The sequence below is a fragment of the Conger conger genome, chromosome 13 (assembly GCF_963514075.1).
Source record: "Conger conger chromosome 13, fConCon1.1, whole genome shotgun sequence".
Taxonomy (NCBI): domain Eukaryota; kingdom Metazoa; phylum Chordata; class Actinopteri; order Anguilliformes; family Congridae; genus Conger; species Conger conger.
The window spans coordinates 24659555-24683582 of record NC_083772.1 but is presented as its reverse complement, the minus strand read 5'-3'; the positions used below and the strand labels follow the sequence as shown (position 1 = coordinate 24683582).

Below are 24028 nucleotides of genomic sequence, written 5' to 3'. Positions count from 1 at the left end.
CTGAGTGAGTCACTCCTTCACACGAACATCATCATACTCCGTCATAGGCTACTTAAAACAAATGCTAGGGTGGGGGGCCCACCTAATAGCGGTAGTTGTTAGTGGTGGTTCTTCTAACCGGAAAACAATGCACATTGACTGTTTATTAGGTCAAATCATTGAGCATACTCACATACGACGGTGGTGATTTGCCAATAAGGCCATGTAACCACGTTTGAATGCCTTGTAGTTTTTATGGTACTTATTTAGTTGTTTCAAGTAGTTAAACACAAGCGGTGGAAAGTCAATTAAAACCAATAGTCGAAAATTAAGCAAATAAAGGAATGCAATACAAGTAAAAAAGAGTAAAATGTTTACTCTATTAGTAGGGCATGGTACAATAAAAGTTCAGTGGTATATTTGCTCAAAATGACAGCACTCCTTTGTTGATGCATAGACGTAGAGACACACACTTATAGACCACCGTTCTGTAGCCTGGAGGTAAAATTGGATTTTTGTAGAAGAGTCTTTGGACAAAGACTGCAATTACTGAGGCTATGCAAAGAGCATGACTCATCACCCCCCAACAGACTATAATCAATCCACTGAAGGAGAGTAATGAGGAATTAGTCACGTTGTTTTCATGCTCTTCATTAGTGTTCTGAACTTCTGCATGTGTGGCATTTTGGCAGCATTAATCTGAAAAAAAAGCTGCAACGTCTTTTTGTAACACATTCTGTAACAAATAAGTATGTGTGACTGTGTGTTACAGTTACAAAATAGTTTATTTGCAGTGACATCCCGAGAAGTCGGTAGAGAAGGCAAGGAATTGTAGCAGTAAATCATATGTAAGGAGAGATGACAATAGGGCACACTTGAATTTTCTCAGGATCGTTCAGAGGCCTATAAGCACTGTTAATCTTTCTACAGTTAATTCCGCAAATAAATAAGATGTTTTACAGCTCACTCCCAAAGATGCTGTTCACAGAGAAGCGGAGTCCCTGTTCACGAGCCTGTGCCAAAGACGTACAGCTGTGTCAAGGCCACGGTTCACTCTCTCATTATTGCAGTTCATTCACGCATTACCACTGTTGCACTCATTATTACCATTTTGCTCGACAGAGCCCTACCGGGCCCTGCTTGGCTGTAACCGAGCTGGGTCTTGCTGTCAAGGCCCACTGGATTTTGCTGGGAGACCAGACAGGAAGCATTCTGTAAAAAACAATGGCACAACTACAAAAGAAGCCTACAGTATGTGGTATATGTCCACCCGGCCATTTACTTTTGTCCTCTATAGTAGAAATATCTTCATGGATCACAGCTTGCAGGTCTACAACTACAACAGGAAGTAGTTAATTTCATGCAACATGCTCAATCCCACCTGTAGTAGACCTAGACTTTCCTATGATGCCACAATTATTCCATAGTTTAAAATCAAAATGTAGATGCTGGGCACAAAGGAGTACAAATATTTGTCATTGCTGTACACATGGCATGCCTTGGATACCCAAGGATCAAAATGTACTGGGCTGAAATCACAAGGGTGCTCGTAATGTTTTGCTCATAAGATCTGTTTTGCAAACAAAACCTTGAGGTTACTAACAGCTGTGATTTTCCTGGTCAATGAAACAAAAGCCATCTTCTATAGAAGATAAGACCACACTTTTAACTAAGATTTGTTTTCCAAACACTCTTCAAAGCATGTGCTGCCAGTCCACCAGCTAGTCTTTACAGCCACTACTCACTACTTTGGAGAACCCTTCATGTTGACCAGAGGAGCTGCACTTGTGTGGTGAAACCCGCTGATCTGGATCTGTACTCTACAGCCACTTATGTACTGCCCTGCAAAGGCCCAATCCCCAGTGTGCACTGCCACAATCAGGGTTTGAGAGCAGACGGTGGAGAGCAGTATTATACTGAAACACAGTGTCTTAGCAGGAGTGCATTAGCCACCCAGCAGCTCATAAGAGCACTCTTGCGGAGAGTCTTCACCAGGAAGTAAAACTGTTGATCAACAGATTTTCCCATTCTCAATGTGCTGGTTGGCAATTTGTTCTAAAAAAGAAAGAAAAAAAACCCAACAGGGTTTTTAGGGTTTCTTAAAAAAAAAAAATCTAATTTTCTTTTGCCTCCTTAGATGTCTTGGGCTGTGTTAGAATACACAGGTATAGAAAGAGGAATAGGAATATGGGACATCATGACCAGGCAGTGTATCACTATTTTATGATTTTTTAAATATTTTGCTATATACTGTATATAAAGTGTTTGTTTTTCAAGAGCGTCCAATCAGTATTGCTATCTTAATGTACAAGATTGTCATCCTGGCCAAAAAAAGCACAGATATCCACGTCCACTGCAGGAAACATGAAAAGAATACTAATTAAAATATCACTTGCTTTCTTTGTTTTCATGTTTCTTTCCACCTCAAATGGAGAGGAAACTTTAAAACTATTGCTGCCTCAGGTTTATACATAAGAAGTAAAACCAGAGTGAATAGTTTAACAAAAGGATTTAGTGCTGCCAGGAGCACAAATGCATTCAAGTGTCTTTTTCCAGAAAACACAAGACACAAGCAGGCGCAAGATGTGAGAGACAAAAGAGTACATTCAAAGCCAGGAGAAAAATGAGATTAAAAGAAAACAAAGATAACATTGTTTAGTCCTATTATTCAGTGTAAATGGGGCGTGCTGCCCAGTCCCAAATATGCTTAATGGACTGATTGGAATTTGTTTACATTATAATTCATACAGTACATTTATGTAGGACCCAGTCTTGTAACCTGCTTCCTGTATGTCTTTTGCATAAGCTGGCTTGATAAAGCCTCTTGAATGTCATTAGATTATCAATGAAGTAAAACAATGCTTTTCAGACATATTTTACATTTTTGATAGAGTAATGAAATAAATGGCAGCTAAATTTGACTTAATATTCAGAGAATTGGGATTGATTGTGCATAAAGGACACTTTGCATTTGTTGTTCTGCCTCGCTCTGTAAAAGATGGCTCTGGCACTATTAATGGTGAATGAAATGTGCATTCTGCTGCTGAGTCTGCTGTGTCTAAGGGGAGAACTCTGCTGTGCTTCATCAGAAACAGTGCGTCTGTGCTCACGCATTATCTTCATGCCAGTCGACTGAAGAATGCCGGGCTACAAAAACCAAAGCAGGGAACCTTATATCACCCACGTAAATTATATAACCACCCTCAGTCAATACAAACCTTTAAAAAACATATTCATACTGTATACACCGATCAGCCTCAACATTAAAACCACCTGCTTAAACCAGTTTTTCATGATAAAAAATGCTATAAACTGTATAAACTTGTCTATAAACATTTAATATTTCATTATGTGATATGTGTACTTATATCATTTTTTATTATTAATTAAATGTGACTGGTGAACATTTACCAATACATGGTAAATTTGACCAATACACAAAATAATTTTTTTTCTGTGATCTAATCTATCCGTGAACCAACTATTGCTGTATACTAACAATGAGCTGTTTGAGCCTGGGTAATTCACATAATATCTGCACACACATTGGCCATCCATAATTTGGATTTAAATGACTGAAGAAAGCTGTCATTTTGTAATTATTGTGATACTCTTTGCAGCTTTGATTACACAAGTAATTTTTTATGGCCCATCTACACACTCCATCCCTGCCGTAATAGATTCCCACCACCCACATGTGAATAGAAGCTCTAGATATAACAAAATTAATTATTTTTAAAAAATTAAGAAAACATCAGATATTAATTCCAGGTTTTTAATAATGTTCAAAAAGTACTTTGTAGTACAATAACACAATGAATTATCAATGGTAGGAAAACTCAAACAATGAAATATGTGTCTAAACAGCAATAACCTTTTTTCATTTCTCACATTTACAAAGCAGATTGAAACTATTAAAATGTCAACAAATAGTAATAAAAATCTCTTCCAGCTTCACGGCAATAATATCATATTACATTCTAAAGTTCTGTGAGTCAGAAAAGCAGCAAAAAGAAAAAAAAAAAACTAAAGTACATTGCAAAAAATGGAAACATATTTCAATCAACATAAAAAAAAAATGTAAGCACTTGTGACAGTTCATACAGATTCAACAGTTGGCACATGGAATGGGATTTAGCAATAAACATCATCCTATCCATTATTTTTCTAAATTGAACCATAAAATCACTCTCAGAAATGTACATTTTGCAGATATTTTGCTTAAGAAATTCCTTTTGGACCCTATTTTTGGGGAAAAATCATTTTGGGTGAGAGCACATCACTTGATATTGATTGAACTGAAGAGCAGTTACTGTGTTATCTAACACAGGCATACAAACAACAGATAACAGTTTTTTCAGATGATAAAAAAATGCCTTTAAAATCATCTTAAAATGTCTCTAGCTAAATGTAAATATTAATTTAGGAAACGCTCATGTCACTGATTTCATTTTGCACTGGAAAGGATAATACATACTTTTAAATACCAAGATATTTTATCTTCATATAAAATATATCTGTTTAGTCGTCTCATATTTTAAGAAATGAAAGAAAAAAGTTCAGAGCATACTTAAAGTAGGCATACTTTTTAAAATGAGCAAGATTTTGGACACATGTTGTAGCACATTTATTGACCACTTTCACTTCTTATGTAATTTGACTGGAACAGTTCAGTACATGCCTTTAGTTCAGTCTAAAAAGCATTCTTTGCTTCATTCAATTGTTCATTTCTACTGTGTTTTAAATGAGCCGTGTCAAGCATGTGCCAGCTGGTGCATGACTTAGCTTGGGAGTGATGAACTTCACTTAGATCTATGTTCACATCAAATTGAAAAGTCTTGTCTCTCACATTGTAACATACAAAAATAGGGTCCACAATTTTTTTTTGAATTTCACAGGACAACTCTCTAGTCTCTATTTTTAGTGTTTGTCTTTTTTTTATAAAGCTAGGAAAGATGAAGCCATATGCACAGTAACTGAACAATACATGTCACTATGCTTCCCTTCACATCTGAACGCAGTACCACTCTACCTTGGAACCAACCTAATAGTATTTTAGAAGCAATGAGGGGAAAAAGGATAATATAAACATTGTCATTTCTGACAGGACAGAGTTGGTCAGTTGTGTCGAGAGTACTCCAGAACTTCAGGTTCAGGATCATATCTGAAATATCCCTTTATTTTTTGTGTTGTATAGTTTTCCATTCAAAAGGTCACCTTGCCAGTTGTGTTGTGCACTGTAGCTTTGAGAATACAAATGTAATAAACATAAATTTACTATTATGCTGAATAACAGCTATGTATTGTTATGAGTTTATTAAGCCAAGGAAAAGATCCATAGGTTTCATGTTTGCCTATCCATTAGATATGCACATGTAATATTTATATATACCCAGGGTGCCCTTAAACTGGAAGAATTTCACAGTCTTAAGTGTTGTAAATACACATGAATTCATTCTGTAAAAGCACAGAGGAAATAATATTCGGTGGTATAGTTTTGGTCACTTCATCAGCAAGTTTTACTTCAGAAAAGCATAAAACAGTATTTCCTCATGGCTGGTTTCTTACTATATCTACCTCTTTAAATTTCCTCTTGGCTGTAGGCATTTCATTTAGCCTAGCTTAAAAATATAAGAATAATGTCTTGCCATGAAAATGAAAATGTTTAACAGCTCAACCATGATATTGTCATAACATGATTTTCTATTGTATATGTGTTTTGTGTATGTGTATATCTTTTTTTGTCATTAGTATTGCTTTATGTTTCAAAATCTGGAATATTATATAAAAAAGAATACCCAAAACAATAAAAACATTTTCTACTTCTGATTTTATGAAAACACTGAAACTCTACCTCCCTCCTTTTTGGCACAAATATTTATGTTTATATATATTTCATATTTTACCATTGAACAACTGAACTGTTTTTTCCACATTCATTAAAACACAATTATACATGTAGGTATAGTTATCATGATACGATCATTTAAAAAAGATGTTTGTTGAAGTTTGTGTAAAATCTTTTTGCATTCTTTAATTTTCTGTAAGGAATATGGGATTACTTTCATTGCAAATTAAAATGATAATTTTAGCATGCCCTTTGTATTTACAATAGATATATGCTATGCTAAATAGAAAATAAAATTTGTACTTACTGGCATCTTGGTGAACAGACAGTAGTATTGTAATTTTGTAATAATTCAGTGTTTGTAATCAATCATGTTCTTTGACATCTGTATTAATTACAGCTGTGTTCCCTCATCAAAAGGTTTTCATCAATTTAATTTTTATTGTTTTAGCGTCACCCTCTGTATTTAGGGCTAAGAGGGGGAAGGAGCGTACCAGTACTGCATGATAATATGCATTTCAAATACATAAGAGCCCTTATTATATGGGGAAATATGATGAGTGAAAGAAGAATCAGTTGGCGTTTAGTCACCCACAACAATATTAACATTAAATGATTGGTTGATGTTGTAATATGAAATATGCTGCCATAAATTTACCATTTTTCACTCAAATAAGAAATTCACTTTGTTAAGCTAACGTTTAAACACTTTCAGTTTTTAAACATTGAATCAGTACAGTACAGTACAGTCTGAGTAAATGCTAATGTCAGTCACTCCAGATCTATGTAGACCACTTTATCCTATGGACAACCCTTTTCCAAACACTCAAGAGGTACAAGATCATTTTGGTCCCACATCATTCGAGAATTATAGTGTACATTCAAAATCATGAAGAGTCTGGTCTGGAAAAAATAAATACAAAGAAATAACAATATAAAGTCATAAAGAAAGAAATATTAGAAGAAAAAGCTTCATATGACAAATGCATTTTTTTATGTACACGTTTTCTTGGTAGTCAAGCAAAGCACTTCGTAGTAACATGTCTAACTTTCCATCAAGGACCACCAAACTTTATATTTACAGTGTAGCCCAGGCAGACCAGATGGACTGTTCTGTGGCATGGTCTAGGCACCCACGCCACACAGCTCCCACGAGCGGCATCATTTCACACAGCCTTTCCGTTTCTCAAGCCCTCCAAGCACAGCCAACACTACGGAGGTGTGGGTCCTCAGGGAATGGATGCCCACAGATGCCCGATTCTAAAACTGCTCTAATTATTTCAAAGCCATGTTCTGTAAGGCCACTACCAAATGAAGACCAATCTAACTCAGAAAGACTCCAAAGGATTGGATCTCGAACACTTATTTTAATCTTTTTCTCGACCATACAAAAAAGCAAGTGCTTTTTCATCAGTAGCTTCATCAGTTGGATTGGTCACCGCTGTCTATCTCCTCTACTTTATACTTCAGCTACCAAAACTATTGTAAACATAGAAGACACAGTAGGCGCGTTGCTCTTGTGTTGTCAGGCGCTGCCATCATCACACTGTCACATTTTGCCAACCTTTGTTCACAGGGGGTTCTCACTCCTCTTCCCCCACCCCTTACCTGTCCGTGCTCTTCACAAGGACGAGGAGCTCTGGCTGTAGTCTCGCAGCACCAGTCTGTCATACTTGGGGGAGGACGGGATGCAGAGGGCCGACTCGGACACGGGCGACGTGGGCGAGGCGCTGCCCGAATCCACGGAATCCCTGAAAGGCGAGGGCGGCGTCAGGGCCACCAGCTCCTCCAGGTCGGTCTTGACGGCCGAGGACTCCGAGGCGGCATCTTTCACGCTGGCGGCCGACATTTTGTCGACGGCCTGAGGGCAGGCGCTGTCCTCCAGGGCGGGCACGGGCTGCACCTCGGCAAAGGTGGTCATGGTGGTGGGCAGCTGGATCTCGCGGGGGATGAGGAAGGGCGGGGGGCAGGGGTCGGAGGGGGCCCCGGCCCCTGAGGGGCCCGGGAGGAGCATCATGCTGTTGAGTTCGCTGATGTTGGCGGTGAAGCGGTTGACCACGCAGCTGATCTGGTCCATGAGCGAGCCCTGGGACGAGCCGCAGCGCTGGGGCTGCTCGGTCAGGTAGCTGGGCACCGCCGGGTCCTCGGGGCCGCAGGCCAGGGAGGCGGTGCGCTGGCTCACCGTGCTGATGGGAGAGGGCGTCTGGGGCCGGTACGTCACCGGGTAGTGCTCCTCCGCCTCTGACACCTCGTACAGCATCTTGGCTCCGGACTCGGGTGTGATGTCGCCTCCGTAGCGGCTCTCTGAGGTCTTGGAGAAGGGTTTGATCACGGCCGTCTGGTTGCTCTCTCTCTTCTTAATGTGGAAGGACAGTCGTTTCCACAGATGGTTTCCTCGGGTGCCTTTTTCATTCTGGGCCCAGGTGACCGACTTTCCATTTGAGCTGTGTAAGAACAAACACCGCAACATTATTAAAACATCCCAGGTGTCTGAAAAGAAACAGAGGGCCATGTTGCACAGTGACAAAGAATGACCCCAATAACACGAGACATCACACTGGCATACACATATAAACACATAATGTGGATTCAATAAACCGGGACTGGAAGACTGGAAGTACAGTACAGAGGCTAACTACATGGACATTCCTAGGAGGTTAATGAGATCGTTTTAACCCTTTCCACTTTGCCCCCTAGAGGGCAATTTCGACCTATTATGTACTAGTCCTATAAAAGTGTCAATATCTCAAAAACTATTTACTGCACACACATGATTATGCACAATAGCTGGATAAATACCCTCAGGATAAGCTAAAAACATCATTTTACCAGTATATAGCCCATCCCTGTGGTGAAAGCTTAGTGTATTCTGAAGACTGCGATATTTCTAAACTGTCACCTGAATATGACACATTATACCTTGTTGGAAAGGGTAGACAACTTTGTACAAGAAATTACCTGGCAATGCATTTACACAGCAATAAGAAATAGTTCAAGGGGAGTCTGGAGTTTTATTGCCCTGCTTTGCAAATAAAAGGCTGATAAGCATCTAAACTGCTGTTCTCACCATTTTAACAATCTGGCAATCTTTAACAATGACGGTTTGCGGTTTTATTATGTCGCAGATTTGTATTACATAAATATGAACCCAACAATAGTTTGAGACGCCAACAACAAAGGTGATAGGGTTAATTACTTACTTAAGTCTCTGATTTTATTACATTGCCTAGACAGGGTAATAAATAATTATTGTAAGCCATAGGCAAACCAAAAGACCAGTGTTTCTCCAGCCTGTACTAACAATGCCCTTCAGATACTGCACATTTCAAAAGTGTCTATACAGAAATTTCAATAAAATTGCACATGTTGCATTCTGAATCCCAGTATGTAATTTTGCTTTTCACAGCTCTTTACTCACAGTCCTAGTACACGTGAAAGGAGCTAGTAATGTGGGGAAAGGACAATAACCATATATTCACATGATTTCGGGAGGAAAACACTGAAATGAATTTCATAACAAAAGAAAAAATTATCAAATGTAAAATGCATTGTGAAAATTATGTATGAGGTAATGTTAGGAACAGTATGATACTTTGAGCATGTAAATGGTGTAATAATGGATTGACTGTGATCATAATACTCTGAAATGACTGAACAAGAAGGTAAAGAGGGATGTTAACTAAATGGTGCTGCCCCCTATTGGATGGAGGTTGGATTTACAGTACATTTTCGTATGGAAAAACAGTTATTGAAGTGGCTGTGCAGGTGGGACAATAAAAGATGAATCCACAGCCTGGTTTTCTATGTACCCAACCATCAGGACATCAGCATTCAGGCATACAATCGAAGTATAAGTCCCCACAGGAAGGCTAGCACAAATGCCAAAGCCCTGTTTGCTCTCAGACTCGATTTTTGTCCTGTTCAATGTTGTAACCAAAAGACAATATTGTATCCTTGTACACATACTGTATAAACTCTGCAATGCCTGACAGCATTTCAGGAAGGGTTTCCTTCCTTATCTTAAAAAGGAAATGGTCCCACACAAGAAGTGTAGGAGAAAGCTAAAACTACTACTATTGATGCAGTATAACTATTTTTATATAAAATGGCCCATTTCATTTAAGCACTGCCCTTTAACTTTTAATGAGTTTTAATGCTGACAGTATTAAAATAATTTTCAACTACAAAAACAGTGTGTATAAATTATATGGTATAGTGCTTTCTGATTCTTGGTTTTACTGTTTAACAAGGTCATATTTGAAAGAGGAGTCTGAACTGAATGTGTCTCAGAAAAGGCATTATTGGCTGAAACCTCAGAATGAATCGATGTAGAATGTTTTGTATAGCCTATAGAAAAGTCAACAAACAGAAGCACCTTGGACAGGTGGAACAGTTTAAGGTAGAATGCAGGTCCAGCTGAACAACTGCCTTCAATATTTTGGTCTTGAACCCAGGTCAGGAGAAACTGTAAATTTCCTCTACTCTTTGAGTGCTGTCATCTCAGAGCCTTTGTGAAAAGATAGGCCTCTGACTCTGTGACACATCAAGCTTTGTTTTGCTTGCTGTCTATAATTTAAAGTGACCAGCACCTTTGGAGAAGACAGATTAAAAAAGAAAAGGCTTCATGCCCCAGCTTTATCGCAAGGCTTGCACTCGCCTTGGGATTGAACATGACAGCTGTTCAAAGGGGCTCAACATTGACTTTTAGGAACAGAAAAAGAAAAAAAAGAGAAGCAACAAAGATAAAAAAGGAACCCTTCCCTATTGTTAAGGAACACGATGAAAGCTTGAAAGTCAAGTCAGAGGAATGAGGTGCTGACAAGGACAAAGGGGGGCGGGGGGCGGGGGTGTTGACTGCAACTAAATTAGTACAGCAACATTTTCCTGTATAGGCTAAAATGTGTCTAATTCCTTCTGAAAGATGCCCACTGTAAAATTCTCAGAAATGTTGTTGCACATGTGTAAAACACTATAAATTATATTGTATGATAGGAACTTGGCTGATTAATTGAACACTGACAAGTGTCTTTGTGCTATTAACTGACGTGCAGGGAACCAAATGTATTCCCCTGTCATGATGTTGTGCCGCCCACTTAACAATGGTTCACAGAATGAGACTTTAAGCCTGTTTCTGTGGTGGATTTTTATCTCTAGGCAAAAAATAATCAGAATCAATAAAGCTGAGTTATTTGTAAAGTAGCTATGTACTGTATATGAGAACAGCTATGAGCCATACTGGTATAATTTAAAAGCTTGACATATATCATGTTTTACATCATAACATTAAGTGGAAAACAGTAATTAGCAGCTTTAATAGGAAAATAATGGAAAAGATCTGATTAGAGAAATAACACTGACAGATTAAACTGAAACAAAACCGGTTGTGTGGGCATTGGGCTTATGTTTGAGAGAAAATAATACAATTTGGTGAACCCTGGTGAACTCACCATACTATGGCAGTTCTCATCGCTACTGTTCAAATATGACACTCATAACTCACATACAGTACAGCATGAATACTTTCCCTGGTTAGTGACTGGCTTGCTATTTACTAATTGAGGTAGTATACCATATTGACATTAATATTTCCAGAAATAATATTGCACTAAACCAAATATATTCCGAACTGTTAAATGAGATGCATGTTAACTTGTGCAGTTAGTTTCCTAGGTCAATGCCATCTCATTTGATAAACAGTCCATTCATATTCCAATATGGTTTTGCATAGAGCATTGGAATTTAATTAAAAGTTGGTGTTGCTATGTTGAAAAGTTTAAGGCCAAAATGTGATATAATGAATTGCATTTTGTTTGTTTTGCTTGTATGCTTGCATGCTTGTACTGCATCACTTCAACAAGCAATTTAAAATAATTTGTTGTGCATATAACTCAGATGGAGGCTAGACTGGATTCTTAAAACAGAAAATAACCTCAATAAAATCTCAAAGATGCAACAAAAGATAACAGCCTATTATTTACAGTATTGCTGCTGTATTTTTGCACAACAGCTCTAACAAAAAATAACTGTGACTGGTTCTTTGTTTGGTTGCCCATCAGAGCAGACAACTTCTATGAAAAGGAAATGTTTATCTAAACCTAAATAACTCAACCCTGTGTTAAAAGCTACGGCAGATAAAGAAGACACACCGTTATTGATTCGATTACACAATTGCTCTAATGGCATAACCGACGTTTCCTCAAACGACGTCCTCCTGTCCATCTGCCCACCCCTCCCTCCCCTGGTTTTTCATCGCTCCCGTTCTTCGGATAGCGTGAACGGCGGGGCGAGCTCGCGGGGCGTTACCTGAGCGTCTCCCCGGAGGAGCCCCGGCGCTTCCACAGGTTGACCAGGCTGCTGGAGCGGCTGGCGGCCGAGGAGGACTTGCCGTCGCCCACGTGCATGCGCACCACGGTGGAGGTGGTGAAGGCGCTGCGCACGTTCCTCTCGGGCTTGGCCAGGATGATGTACACCTTGGGCACAAACATGCAGCACAGCGCCACCGTGGCGCTCAGGCTGACCGAGAAGCACATGGTGATGATCTTGTAGTTGCTGCCGAAGTATATGGGCACGAAGGCCAGCCAGATGATGCAGGTGGTGTACATGGTGAAGGCGATGTACTTGGCCTCGTTGAAGTTGGCCGGCACGTTGCGCGTCTTGAAGGCGTAGAAGGTGCAGCTGAGGATGAGCAGGCCGTTGTAGCCCAGCGGGGCCACCACGCCCAGGTTGGTGGTGTTGCAGATGAGCTTGACCTCGCGGATGCTGGGGTAGTCGTGGATGACCTCGGGCGGCTCCATGACGAAGAGGCCGACGATGATGCTGAGCTGGAGGAAGATGAGGATGAAGGCGATGACCAGCTGGGCGCAGGCGCTCATGAAGCGCGGCTTCTTGGTGCAGATCTTCTTCTTGCTGCCGGCCAGGATGCGGGCGATGCGGTTGGTCTTGGTGACCAGGGCGGAGTAGCTCATGGCGGGCGACAGGCCGATGCCCACACGCTGCAGGTAGCAGTAGACCACGTGAGGCTTGGCAATGAGGCAGAAGGTGCAGAGGTAGCCCAGGCAGATGCCCGCCAGGATGATGTAGCAGAGCTCACGGCTGGAGGACTTCACCACCGGCGTGTCCCGGTATATGATAAAGATGGAGGTGACGAAGAAGGTGGCCAGAAGGCCGAGGCAGGCGAAGACTACGGCAGCGATGGGCTCAGGGTCACCCCAGCGGAGGTACTCCACAGGGATGGGGTCGCAGCCTGGGAACCAGGAAGCACAACCTTGATTAGTTTTCTCTGCTCCCTTAATTAGTTTTAAACACTGCCACCCAGGCAAGAGATAAGAGCAATTAATTCAAAGGACAACTCTAATTATGTTGCTTCGTAATGTGCATGCAAGTAAACGTACAAGAATCAGAAAATACATGTAGTGTACATTTTTTTAATGCAAACATTCATATTGAAAAAGGTATTGAGTCATCTTATGTGGCATCGACTTGGCCCGACTTGGTGCCAGACAGGGTGGATTGAGTATCTCAGAAAGTGCTGATCTCCTGAGATTTTCACACACAGCAGTTTACAGAGAATGGTGCAAAAAATAAAAAAAACATCCAGTGAGCAGCAATTATATGGGCAAAAACACCTTGTTAATGAGTGAGTGGAGAAAGGCCAGACTGGTCAAAGCTGACAGGAAGGAAATAACCACACATTACAGTGGTATGCAGGAGAGCATCTCTGAACACACAATGTGTCAAACCTCTTAAGTGGATAGGCTACAGCAGCAGAAGTAAAAAAAAAAAATACATCTAATAAATACCGAGTGCATATTCAGGCATTGTATTATGTCTGTAATGCCACACGAGATCAGGACCTCACACTAAAATATTTGTGTCTTATTGAGTATTTTCAACTTTTGCCTTTTTTTTCTTCTTTTTTTTTTGGAAAACTGAAAACAACTTGCAGTGAATTGCAATATTTGATTTGCTCCATTGTGCTTGCTTTCTGTGACGGTTAATTGAAATAGGATTTAATTCGCTCCCAGGCAGCAAATTAAATAACCTGAAGAAAAGACAAAACTACTTGTTTACACATAGTCATTATAGCAAAAAGCAAGCCATTGTGAAAGTATTGTTTCAATGCACTGATGCATAGCAGAGAAGGTATACAGCTGTCAAACCAAGTGAAGTAGAGCTGTGGAGCCATTTCTACATAAATTATTTTTCCATATTTGAATGTGTATTAAATCCCCAATGAGAGTACAGCTAATCTGAAACAGCAGCCCCAACATCAATGAGTGTCACAGTACAATATACAGTAAATTATAGACATATAAGATCGTAAGGCTGAACATGTTATGTAATCATTATTATAGCAAATATTTTGATACCACCAAAAAGCATCTCTGAAATAAATTTGCGTCAAAACTTATGTTTGAAAATTATGATTTGTTTGCTAAAGGGAGAAAGTTGTTCGTAATAACCTACAGACCTTCGTCTCCACCCTTTCAAATGAATTGCATGAAAGTACATGAGAGTGAGCAGCTTTGATTATTGTTATTATGGCCAAAATGAAGAACACAAACAATAAGCACTGATGGACTTATAGTATTATCTGCCACTGTAGCATCTGATCCCCACCACAGTGCCTGAAAATGAAGGCACCTGTATGTGCGAGCGCAGTACAGTAATTCATCATCATTTCCCAGGAGAGGTTTTAAAACAATAAGTGGGCTACCCTGTGGAAATGTAATCGCTACAGTGACAGGCAAATGCCATTTCACATTCTCCTGCCTCAGTCCCCAAATTGGGTAAACGGCTAGAGGAGATGAAAATGAAACAGAGCATGGATTTAAACAAAATAAAAGTATAATTTAGTTAAATAAATACATTTTCTATTTCATTTTCATTCTATTTCAATTTGCCAACCTGAAACAAACCTGAACGAGTTAAACATGAGAAATATACTAATTTTAAAGGAAGATTGTTTTGATTTTAATTTTAATTTTTTACTGTTTTTATATATATATATATATATATCTTTTCTTTTTTTTTCTCTTTTTTTTAGAAAAAGGCCCTGTGCAAAAGTGTGGGAACCCTTTTTGATTATTCTTTGTTACTTTTTAAAAAGATGATTATTAAGGCCCAGACATTTATTAGTTAGGGCTTCAATGAGTCAGGTGAATATAATTCCGGGGCTGAACCTTTTATTCTGAAGTAACTCCATGACTTCTTAAGTAACCAAGAAGAAGAAGGCTACAAAAAATCTAAATGTTTCAAATTACATATTTCCGCTGTCAGAAGCATTATTAGAAATGGAAGTTAAATGGAACAATTGAACAGTTGTTTTGGACACCACAGTTGTTTTGGCCACCACAGTCCCCAGACTTGAATATTATTGAAAATCTGTGGAGAGATCTCAAACATGCTGTACATGCAAGGAGGCAGAATATTTCTGAGTTAAAGGTGTTCTGCCAGGAAAAATGGGGGAAAATTCCAAAAGCGAAAATTGAAAGACTCTTAGCTGGCTACAGGTAGCATTTACAAGCAGTTATAGTAGTTTTTTATTATTTTGAAACTGAACATTTTTAAATAAAAATAAATAAAATAAAATAATCCTGTTTTAAAATTTGAAGAAATGTGTTTAATATTGTACCACTTAGAGGTCAGGTTTGCTTCTGTTCACTTGGATATTAATAGTAAATGGCTTTCTGACCAGGGGTACACAAACTTTTGCACACTAGTATAAGGGACTTTGATCATGGGATGATTGTTGGTGCCAGACGGGATGGCTTGTGTAGAGGTCAGAGGAGAATGACACTGAAATAACCATGTTACAGCAGTGGCATGCAGAAGACCATCTCTGAACACACAACACTTTCAACCAAGAAGTGTATGGACTACTGCAGCAGAAGACCAATGACATAGGTCTAATAATACATATATATTTAATGCACCTGAAATGCAGAGCCTGAATTATTTTTCTAAAGCGTCATCAGAGTGGTATTACAATCAAAATAATTAGATAATGGAATTGGCATATTAGCCTTTTCGGTTTTATTATCAAGGAAACAATTGCTTTCATTTTAATTGAAAGCGCCTCGCCTCCATTATGCTTAATGCCTGGCTGCAAAAGACCCCTTTTTACAACCAAAATAATCATGGGATTACACATTAGGAGCTTGGTAAAGGAACCAAATGCAGGGTTTGAGGGGTTTTAGACAAAACATTTCTGTTCAGACTAATGAAAAGAAAAGGTGGCTCAGCATCTTTGTCTAAAAGAGTCAGAGTGGGTAAGTTTAGGCCTTGAATCCTACAGCTGTGCTTTGCGCTCCTGGGTTAGCATTGCTTTATGTTTATCCCACTGATTCAGTTCTGTGTTACAGATAGTCATGCAGTCCTACTTATGCCCGGGTCGCTCATTCATCTGCTATTGACAGCAATTCCAACCAGGAGAGTTGGTGCACAGATCGTTTCCAAGTGGACCTTACACCCAATGAAAGAGTAACAAATTGCATTGATCGTAAACACAGATCAATAATGTCAGGGAACTAATAGGAAATGCCAAAGGGCCAGCTGGTCTACAGATAGATAAGGAGCCAGAACTGGGGGGGTCGGCCATGTGAGGTGTAAATGTGTGTACGTGTACGTGTGTGCATGTGTGTGTGTGTGTGTGCGTGTGTGTGCATGTGTGTGTGTGTGTGTGTGTGTGTGTGTGTCTGTGTATGCCTGTGTCTGTGTGTATGTGCTTGTGTCTCTCAACGGGGGTGGCCTAGCAGACCTCATGCTGACATCCAACTTTAAGATTCCAAACTTTGCAACAGACCTGGCTTTTTACTTTTTGGTTTGAATTGGAAGTCTGCATCCAAGTCCTGCACCTTGGTCTGGTGTTCGACTTTTCATCACTGGTCTTTTGGAATGTTTGGCTGTCTTCAGGTTTCTTGAGTATTTTGGGAGGAAACAAGCTGGGGTTTGGTATGGTCTTCCATTAATTTCCTTTCTGTGTTTGTAACCTTCATTGTATTAAGGTAGATGAACCACGTCAGTAGATTAGACGTGCATATCTTGTGTAAATAAATAAATCTCTTGATTTTCACCTGGTTGCTGAAAATTATATTTTTAAATATAATTACCTAATTAAATTAAATTAGTATATGTTGGTTAAGTGAGGTCTTTTAACAGTTGACACACTTGTGTTCAGTAATCAGACCGGCAGACATTTAAATGAGGGTGTTTGCCGGTTAAAACCGCTGGATTCATAAATATCTTAAATATAATCCACACTTCCCCAACAATTGCAAATAAACACAATTAGATTCTAAGTAGATTAGATCCAAGTTTATATATACACAAACAACCATACAATCTATACTGTACTGTATACATTTATTTCTTCCTGCTTTCAGAAACTGGATATGTATTTATAAATGTATTATATAGTATGATATATTCATAAAATATTAAATTAGATAACAGCCATATATTGACAGGGAATGCATAAATCATTGTCATGAGATCACTGCTACATTGTATGAATTTATATTTTATGAAGTTATAAACTGCTTTGATGATTAGTAATTGGTAACTGTGTGGGGACGGATACAGATGGATCATGGGAGAAAGAGAGTGATGTCATGATGAAGGGATGAAGCAAACGCGCAGTATTAACACAATTTCACTGCATAATCCATCAAGAGGCATTCTGAATTAGGGACTCTTCAGCAGGGATTATTGATTTAGTCCATTTAGACGTGTGAATATATAGCAGGTAATGGGGCAGTGTACTTTATCAGTGGCCCCTGTCTTCAGGAAAGGCCAGCAGTTTCTTGCCACCCTTAGTGTGCATGAAGAGGTGCTGCAGCTCTTAAAACAGGGGAGAGGCCCCTCATTTCCCAGCCCAGCTCCAGAACTGGAAGCCCTTTCATTTCCTCTCAGCCTCCCTGATCCTCCTCCTCCACTCTGCGAACTTCATGGTGGATATTGCCTGTCATGTAATCACTCAGGAGCCTCCATTTTGAAGAGGGAATGGGGTCGGGGGGAGGCTGCTGTTGCTTAGCCTATAGCTCACAATCGAAAGTTCAGTTCAGACAGACGGCCAGTCTGAAGAAGGACTCCCATTCAATAATACCAGCCAGGAAAATTTGCACTTGGGTTTAAAACAGCTCTTTGTCATCTTTATAAAGTCAGACATTATGTGTCCTCTAATCTCACATACAGCAGCAGTCTGCCACAGCACGCAGACATGAAAAGAGAGTGTCAGGATTGTTACACGATTATTGTCTCCACCATCAGACTCCTGTCCATCTACTGCCTCTATGGTGTGACAGGGGTATTCAATGGCCTCATGTAGAAAATGTCTGCCTCATGGTGAAAAGTTTGACTTCATCTCGCAGTGTGGGTTCTATGTTCTAGGGGTTCAGAGACTCACCTGAGAGGTCAAAAGTTGGCCAAGAGCCCATGATGCAAGCACGGCAGGTATATTCATCAAAGACGAACTCGTTATCTTTGCAGGGAGTGCAGGTCCAGCAGCAGCTGACCTCGCCTTTACGGATTACCTGAAAGGACATTTATCAGGGCGATCGATCAATCAATCAGGCTTTATTTACAGAGCACATTTCACACAACTCTGCCATCTGGTCTTGACATAGTGCAGCACCTCACCTTTATCTGGCCCTTGGCACAGGGCTCGCTGCAGACCGATTTGATGATGGCATCCTTACTGGCCCAAATCTCGTCATCATCGATTTTCAGTCCGCTGTTGTCCCAGCTGCCCACATTGATGTAGTCATAGTAGTCCTTTCCCATCTTCTTAAAGTTCATGATTTCATACCTGGGAGGAACAAAATGTTTGTGTTAAGCCTGTATAAATGCTGGTTATTTAAACCAAAAAACAATGCTAGCTTGTTAGCTTTGACATGAGGCACAACCTCACCTCCCAGGAGAGTCTCCGTTCTCATCGAAGAGAATGCCCTCCCCAGACACGCCTGTGAAGTTAGTCTTCATGAGGAAGTCTAGCAGCTTCCGGCCATCGATGGGCCTCATGGAGTCACACAGGCCGCTGTATCCAGGGCACAGGGCTCTCTGCATGTTGTGCAGCCCGTAGGCCATGGAGTAGATGGCGTTAATAACGAAGCCCATCTTGGTGTCCTGGGCGTACTGCTGTCGGAGGTTCTCTTTCCCTGAAAGTGCAGCACGGGAGATCAGTGTCAAAACCTCGTCTGAATCTCAAACTCTTCATTTCCCAAACTCTTACCCTGGCTATGTGGCTTTGTTTTCTTATTATAATTGGAAGACTGTACGTGTTTTTGAGTCCAATATATATATGTGAACTTTTCTGAATTCCTACTCCCTATTACACATGTATGCCATGCATATGGTAATTTTTGGATAATATCATTTGGGAAGGACTGAAAATCATAAATATTAAATCATGTATTGCAGTAGGGAATCCTAGTATACTGATGGAAATGGAAAGTAAATGGGGATGTTTTTAATATTGTATAATGTGTGTTCATGAATGAACAAGCAGACATACTGATACAGGCACTTACACAGGCGCTCACACACACACACACACACACACACACACGGACATGCGTGCACACACATAAACACACGTGCGCACACACACCTTATTCTCTAGCAGTGTAAATTATGCCACATCTTCACTGCAGTTTGTCTCTCCACAAGCTGTAGCTTTGCATTTTATGACTGACAACTTCATATTAGTTTCAGTTGTGTAGGTAGAGCTTAAATTGGCCTGTCAATTTTACAGTGTGATATTGCTTTGCTACTGGCTAAGAGGAAGCATTCTCAGTTGATTCAAGGTCCATCTTGCATTCCTAGTGAATACATACATCAAAATATAAATACTACAAATTTAGTATAATGTATTAATTTCTTATTTTGCATTGTAGCCTCTTTAGAACAAAAAGATTCCCAAGAGTTATTACAGGAATGCTTGGGACATACTGTACGGTTCAGACAAAGCTGTGAACATTCATTTCTATGTGAATTGGCAGCCTCTCTCAATATTGTGAAATGCACCCCAAATAGATATTTTCTATTTTTATTTTTTGATCAAATTCACACAGAACATTCAATGATAGGTATTCGTATGAGAGGTGGCAGAATTCCCCGGCAGATCCAACAGAAATAACCTGAAATAATTGGCCAGTGAACGACTGAAGGGCCACCTGTGTGAGCTATTGGAAGCTCTTCATAAAAACTCTTTAAACAGAAAAGCTACAAGTACTGATCTGAGTCACAATAATCAATGCAAAAAAATGTATTCCTGATAACAAAAGCAATATCTGTAGCAGTAGGGCTAAAGGCACTATCATTCCTCTTCTTTGCAGCTGTCAGTCTTGAAGATGATAACAGAGGAGAGAGAAATCTAATCTTGTAACAGGCCAGATACAATGGTATTCAATTTTCTCAATGACAATACAGGTGAATGAGATTGAACTGGTCTCTCTGTTCAAGAGAACAGGAGCACAAACTGTGACATCATTGACGCTGTGCTTGTTACGTCACTCACGTTATATATTCATACACAGACATGCACGCACACACACACACACACTTACACACACACTCACACACACACACACACACACACACACACACACACACACACACACACACACACACACACACATAGAGGTTAGGCTGTATTTTGCAAATACTAGTGGATAAATAAACAATGGATAAACATATTGTATGCTAAATGCCGCTAGCATGTTCCCTTTGTCATGACAGATGACACTCAACATCGACTAGAGTTCATTTAAAACAGATTTTTGTGTGCCATATTCCTTTTCTTTTTAACAAGAAACAGTAACTAGACATTACTACTGAGCAGCGTTATGCAACAGAACATGTCTACATCTATCCTTTATAAGTTAGAATAATTAGAGAGAAAGGTTATATAATGATTTCTTTCAATATTTTTCAGTTTCCCAATGGCTTTAAATGTGATGAAATTAACAAGACTGCTTTCCCTGCTTTCTCCTCCCTTGATACAGTATTATGACACATGAAATTGCAATGTGAGATGAAAACAGAAATAAATTCATATAGCAGTGGTGTCTGTGCCATTGTGTGCTCATATGGAGTGAGAAGCAAGGATGTATACTTGACAACTCTCTTCCCACAATTCCACATCACATAGTCCTTGAAATACTAATACCATACGCTGTTTTTTAACTGTATTTTTAACTTAAAGAACAGTTCATATACAACACTTTAATTTAGTGCATTAATTTAAAAACAAAACAAAAAAGTAGTCATGATTATACAAAATTACATAATGTTTTTGTTTTTGGAATTATTCAAAGTGTGTCATTAAAGCAAAGCCTTTGAAGGGTGTTCAGAGGGAACGTAAATGAATGCAACAGTGGAGTGATGGGGAGAGAAAGCCAGTTCATTTGAAAATAAAAGCCTTTTGGAACAATGTCTGGGAAGAGGCATCGCATGAAATGCTTTAAATGAACATTCTGTGTGCTGTTTCCGCCGGTTCCTTCTCTGTCATTAGCATGAGAATCAGCAGCCAGACACCTAACAGAGACACTCGCCTCACAAGCCTGATTTATGTATTCATACGCCTCCAAAACACAGAAAAATAGATCAAAACCCCATAGACCGGATCCACTGAGTGGCCAGATGTTCCTCGTCTCTGATAGTTCAAACATACTCCGCTTTTGCATCTCTGGATCTAAGCACGTTCCAATTGTGTGCATTATAAGTGGCGTGGAGAGTTCTTTCCACTTCCTGTCAGGTGTGGAGGCAGATGTCTGGCTGTCAGGTCTAAGCCCCTGATGTGAGGTAACCCCAGGAGTAAGAAGACACACTCCCTGAATAGAGTGCACTAGGTATGAGTCCAAAAGAACAGTATGGCGCTGTACCTGAGAAAGGTGTGCCGGGTACAGCATGAGTGTTCTGAGTGATACACCTGTATCCCACATGCCAAGATAGTGTCAAACTGAAAATGGCTCTACTGAGACTGAACCCTCCAGGAGTCTCTTGTCCCCTCCTCCTTCAGTGTAGCAGGTGCGTATCAGGGGAGGCTGGAGTGAATGAGATATGGCACAGTGTGTGTGTGTGTGTGTGAGGGCGGACGGCGGTCGAGTCGCTCACTGCCGCAGGTGCGGTTGAACTTGAAGTTCTCCTGGGGGTGGCCTTTGAGCCGGCACTGGAAGCGGTGCTGCCAGAACTCGGGGAACCAGGGGTTCCTCAGGTTGCTCTCGGGCCGCAGCTTCAGGTAGTACTCGTCGTACCACTTGACGTCGGCCGACTGCAGCTTGATGGTGATGCCCCCGGCCGCCTCCCGGACGAATCCATCGGTGACATCGTAGCGGTCAGCCCAGCCGTCACTGCAACGGGGAGATGACGGGGTTAAAAGAATGATAACATAATATTAGAATTAGTTTCAACCCCTTATAGCACCAAAAAGGGCTTTTGTATGTTTACTCAGTTTTAAAACTATGACGGTAACATCACAACTTCTCAAAGTCTAAAACGGCTAAATAATAGATACCCAGGAAATTAGTGAGGTCTGGATCTAGATAGGAATGACAGATTTCTATTATTTACCGATCACTCCCTGTGATTAAACCGGCCTCCATAATTAGGCCACCACTGAGTGCTTTGCTTTCAGTTCTTGTGTTTAAAGAAAATGTGATTGCAGCATCATTGCTAAAAAAAAAAAAAAACTTGATCCATGATGAACCTCTAATAAGTTAAACAGGGCATATATCTTTATACCTTTGTATTTAGAGTTGAATAGCCCACAGGTGAAAGGTCATTGGTGGTATAATTTTCTTTTCACACATATTTACACATTTACTTCCACACCGAAAATGTAATATTTTAAATTAAAAATAGTTAAAACCTTTTTGTCAGCTTTAATATTCTATGTGAAATGAATGTTGGAGAAGAGCAGAAGGACCATCAGTGGGCATTCAGGCAGGCTGAGGATAGAGAGAGACTGCAGTGCCACAGTCCTGAGATGAACTGCACTGCTGTTCCTCTATTCCCCCACTGCAATGCCCTCTCAAACAAAATAAGGGACATTTGAGGTCCACAGTAAGCTAATTGTCTGACTCGAGTAAAAATCCACTCAAATTCTCAAAATTGTCTCTGAATATATTAATATAATTGAGAACAAATTGTACAGCAAATGACCTGATCAGCTATATGGCAAAATGGCATATTTTAATAAAAGATTAATTTAATCATCAGATGACGATTATAAGCCAAGCTGTAGCTAGGTTGATATCAATCAGCCAAGTCTCTTTGCAATTCAAAGGGCACCGCATGCAAATTACCTGCATTGCTTCCTCAGAATAACCAGACATTTTCATAACATCCTTATCTTTTCAAAGCTGCATTTGTCAGAAGTGCTTTATATGTGCACATCCCATCTGCATTTGAATATGACAAGAATACAGAGCAATAAATATTCATCCTCAATAATAACAGTTTTTGTCCAGTTGATGTCCAAAAGACACAAGTGTAAAATGTGGGAAAAGTACCCTGAACTACCCGGCCTCCATATAAGGGAGATCTTGAGGAAATAATGAGTTTGGCATTTGCTGCTGATGTCAAATCTACCATGACATTATCTGATAAACGTGATATGAAACCACATCCACAGTTATCCATAGCTACAACAAATACAATAAAACCTTAGAATATATTGGTTCCTGTTTGTTGTGCTGAGATTTATCTGCTGATTGAATTTTAGTCGTCAAATGTAATTGCTGAGTGACACCTTCATTTGTAAATAATGGTAATAAATTAAGAGAAATGCTAGATTGTAATATCCAGATGACATTCAGCGTTGTATATTGAAAGGTTTAGTACTGATCTGTAAGAGTAGCAGGTTCTGCTGGTTTTCAATCACCTTAAACTCAGCACCTTCTTTAGACCCCAGGGACCAGGAGAGGTGAGTTAACTGTGTAATCAACTGCAGCCATTTAATTAACTGCTTTAATCAAGTGCTAAGAAATGATGAAAATGACAACAACCTTTGGCTCTCCAGAATCAGGGTTGGGGACTGCTGGTCTATATTATCATGTACCTGTACATTTCTGGACATATTCTTGGTTCTTGCTTTTCTCAAAATTCTGTACTTAATCTCTTGTTTTTTCTGCTTTATGCCTCATCTTCTTTTCAATGGGCCATTTTAATGCAATTTCCTTGTGCTTTCACTAGTTTGAA

General features: G+C 39.9%; 1 protein-coding gene across 1 annotated transcript in view; it reads right to left on the bottom strand.

Annotated features, from left to right (window-relative positions):
- Positions 1-3740: 3740 nt before the first annotated feature.
- Positions 3741-24028, bottom strand: part of grm5b (glutamate receptor, metabotropic 5b) — a 76808-nt gene continuing 56520 nt past the window's right edge. Inside the window, exons 4-10 of the mRNA XM_061216228.1 lie at positions 21940-22179; positions 21770-21788; positions 18738-18961; positions 18467-18635; positions 18234-18360; positions 12131-13070; positions 3741-8271 (exon numbers count right to left, since the gene is read on the bottom strand). Coding sequence (XP_061072212.1) covers positions 7449-8271; positions 12131-13070; positions 18234-18360; positions 18467-18635; positions 18738-18961; positions 21770-21788; positions 21940-22179 — 2542 coding nt within the window. The 3' untranslated portion in view covers positions 3741-7448. The remainder of the gene's footprint in view (positions 8272-12130; positions 13071-18233; positions 18361-18466; positions 18636-18737; positions 18962-21769; positions 21789-21939; positions 22180-24028) is intronic.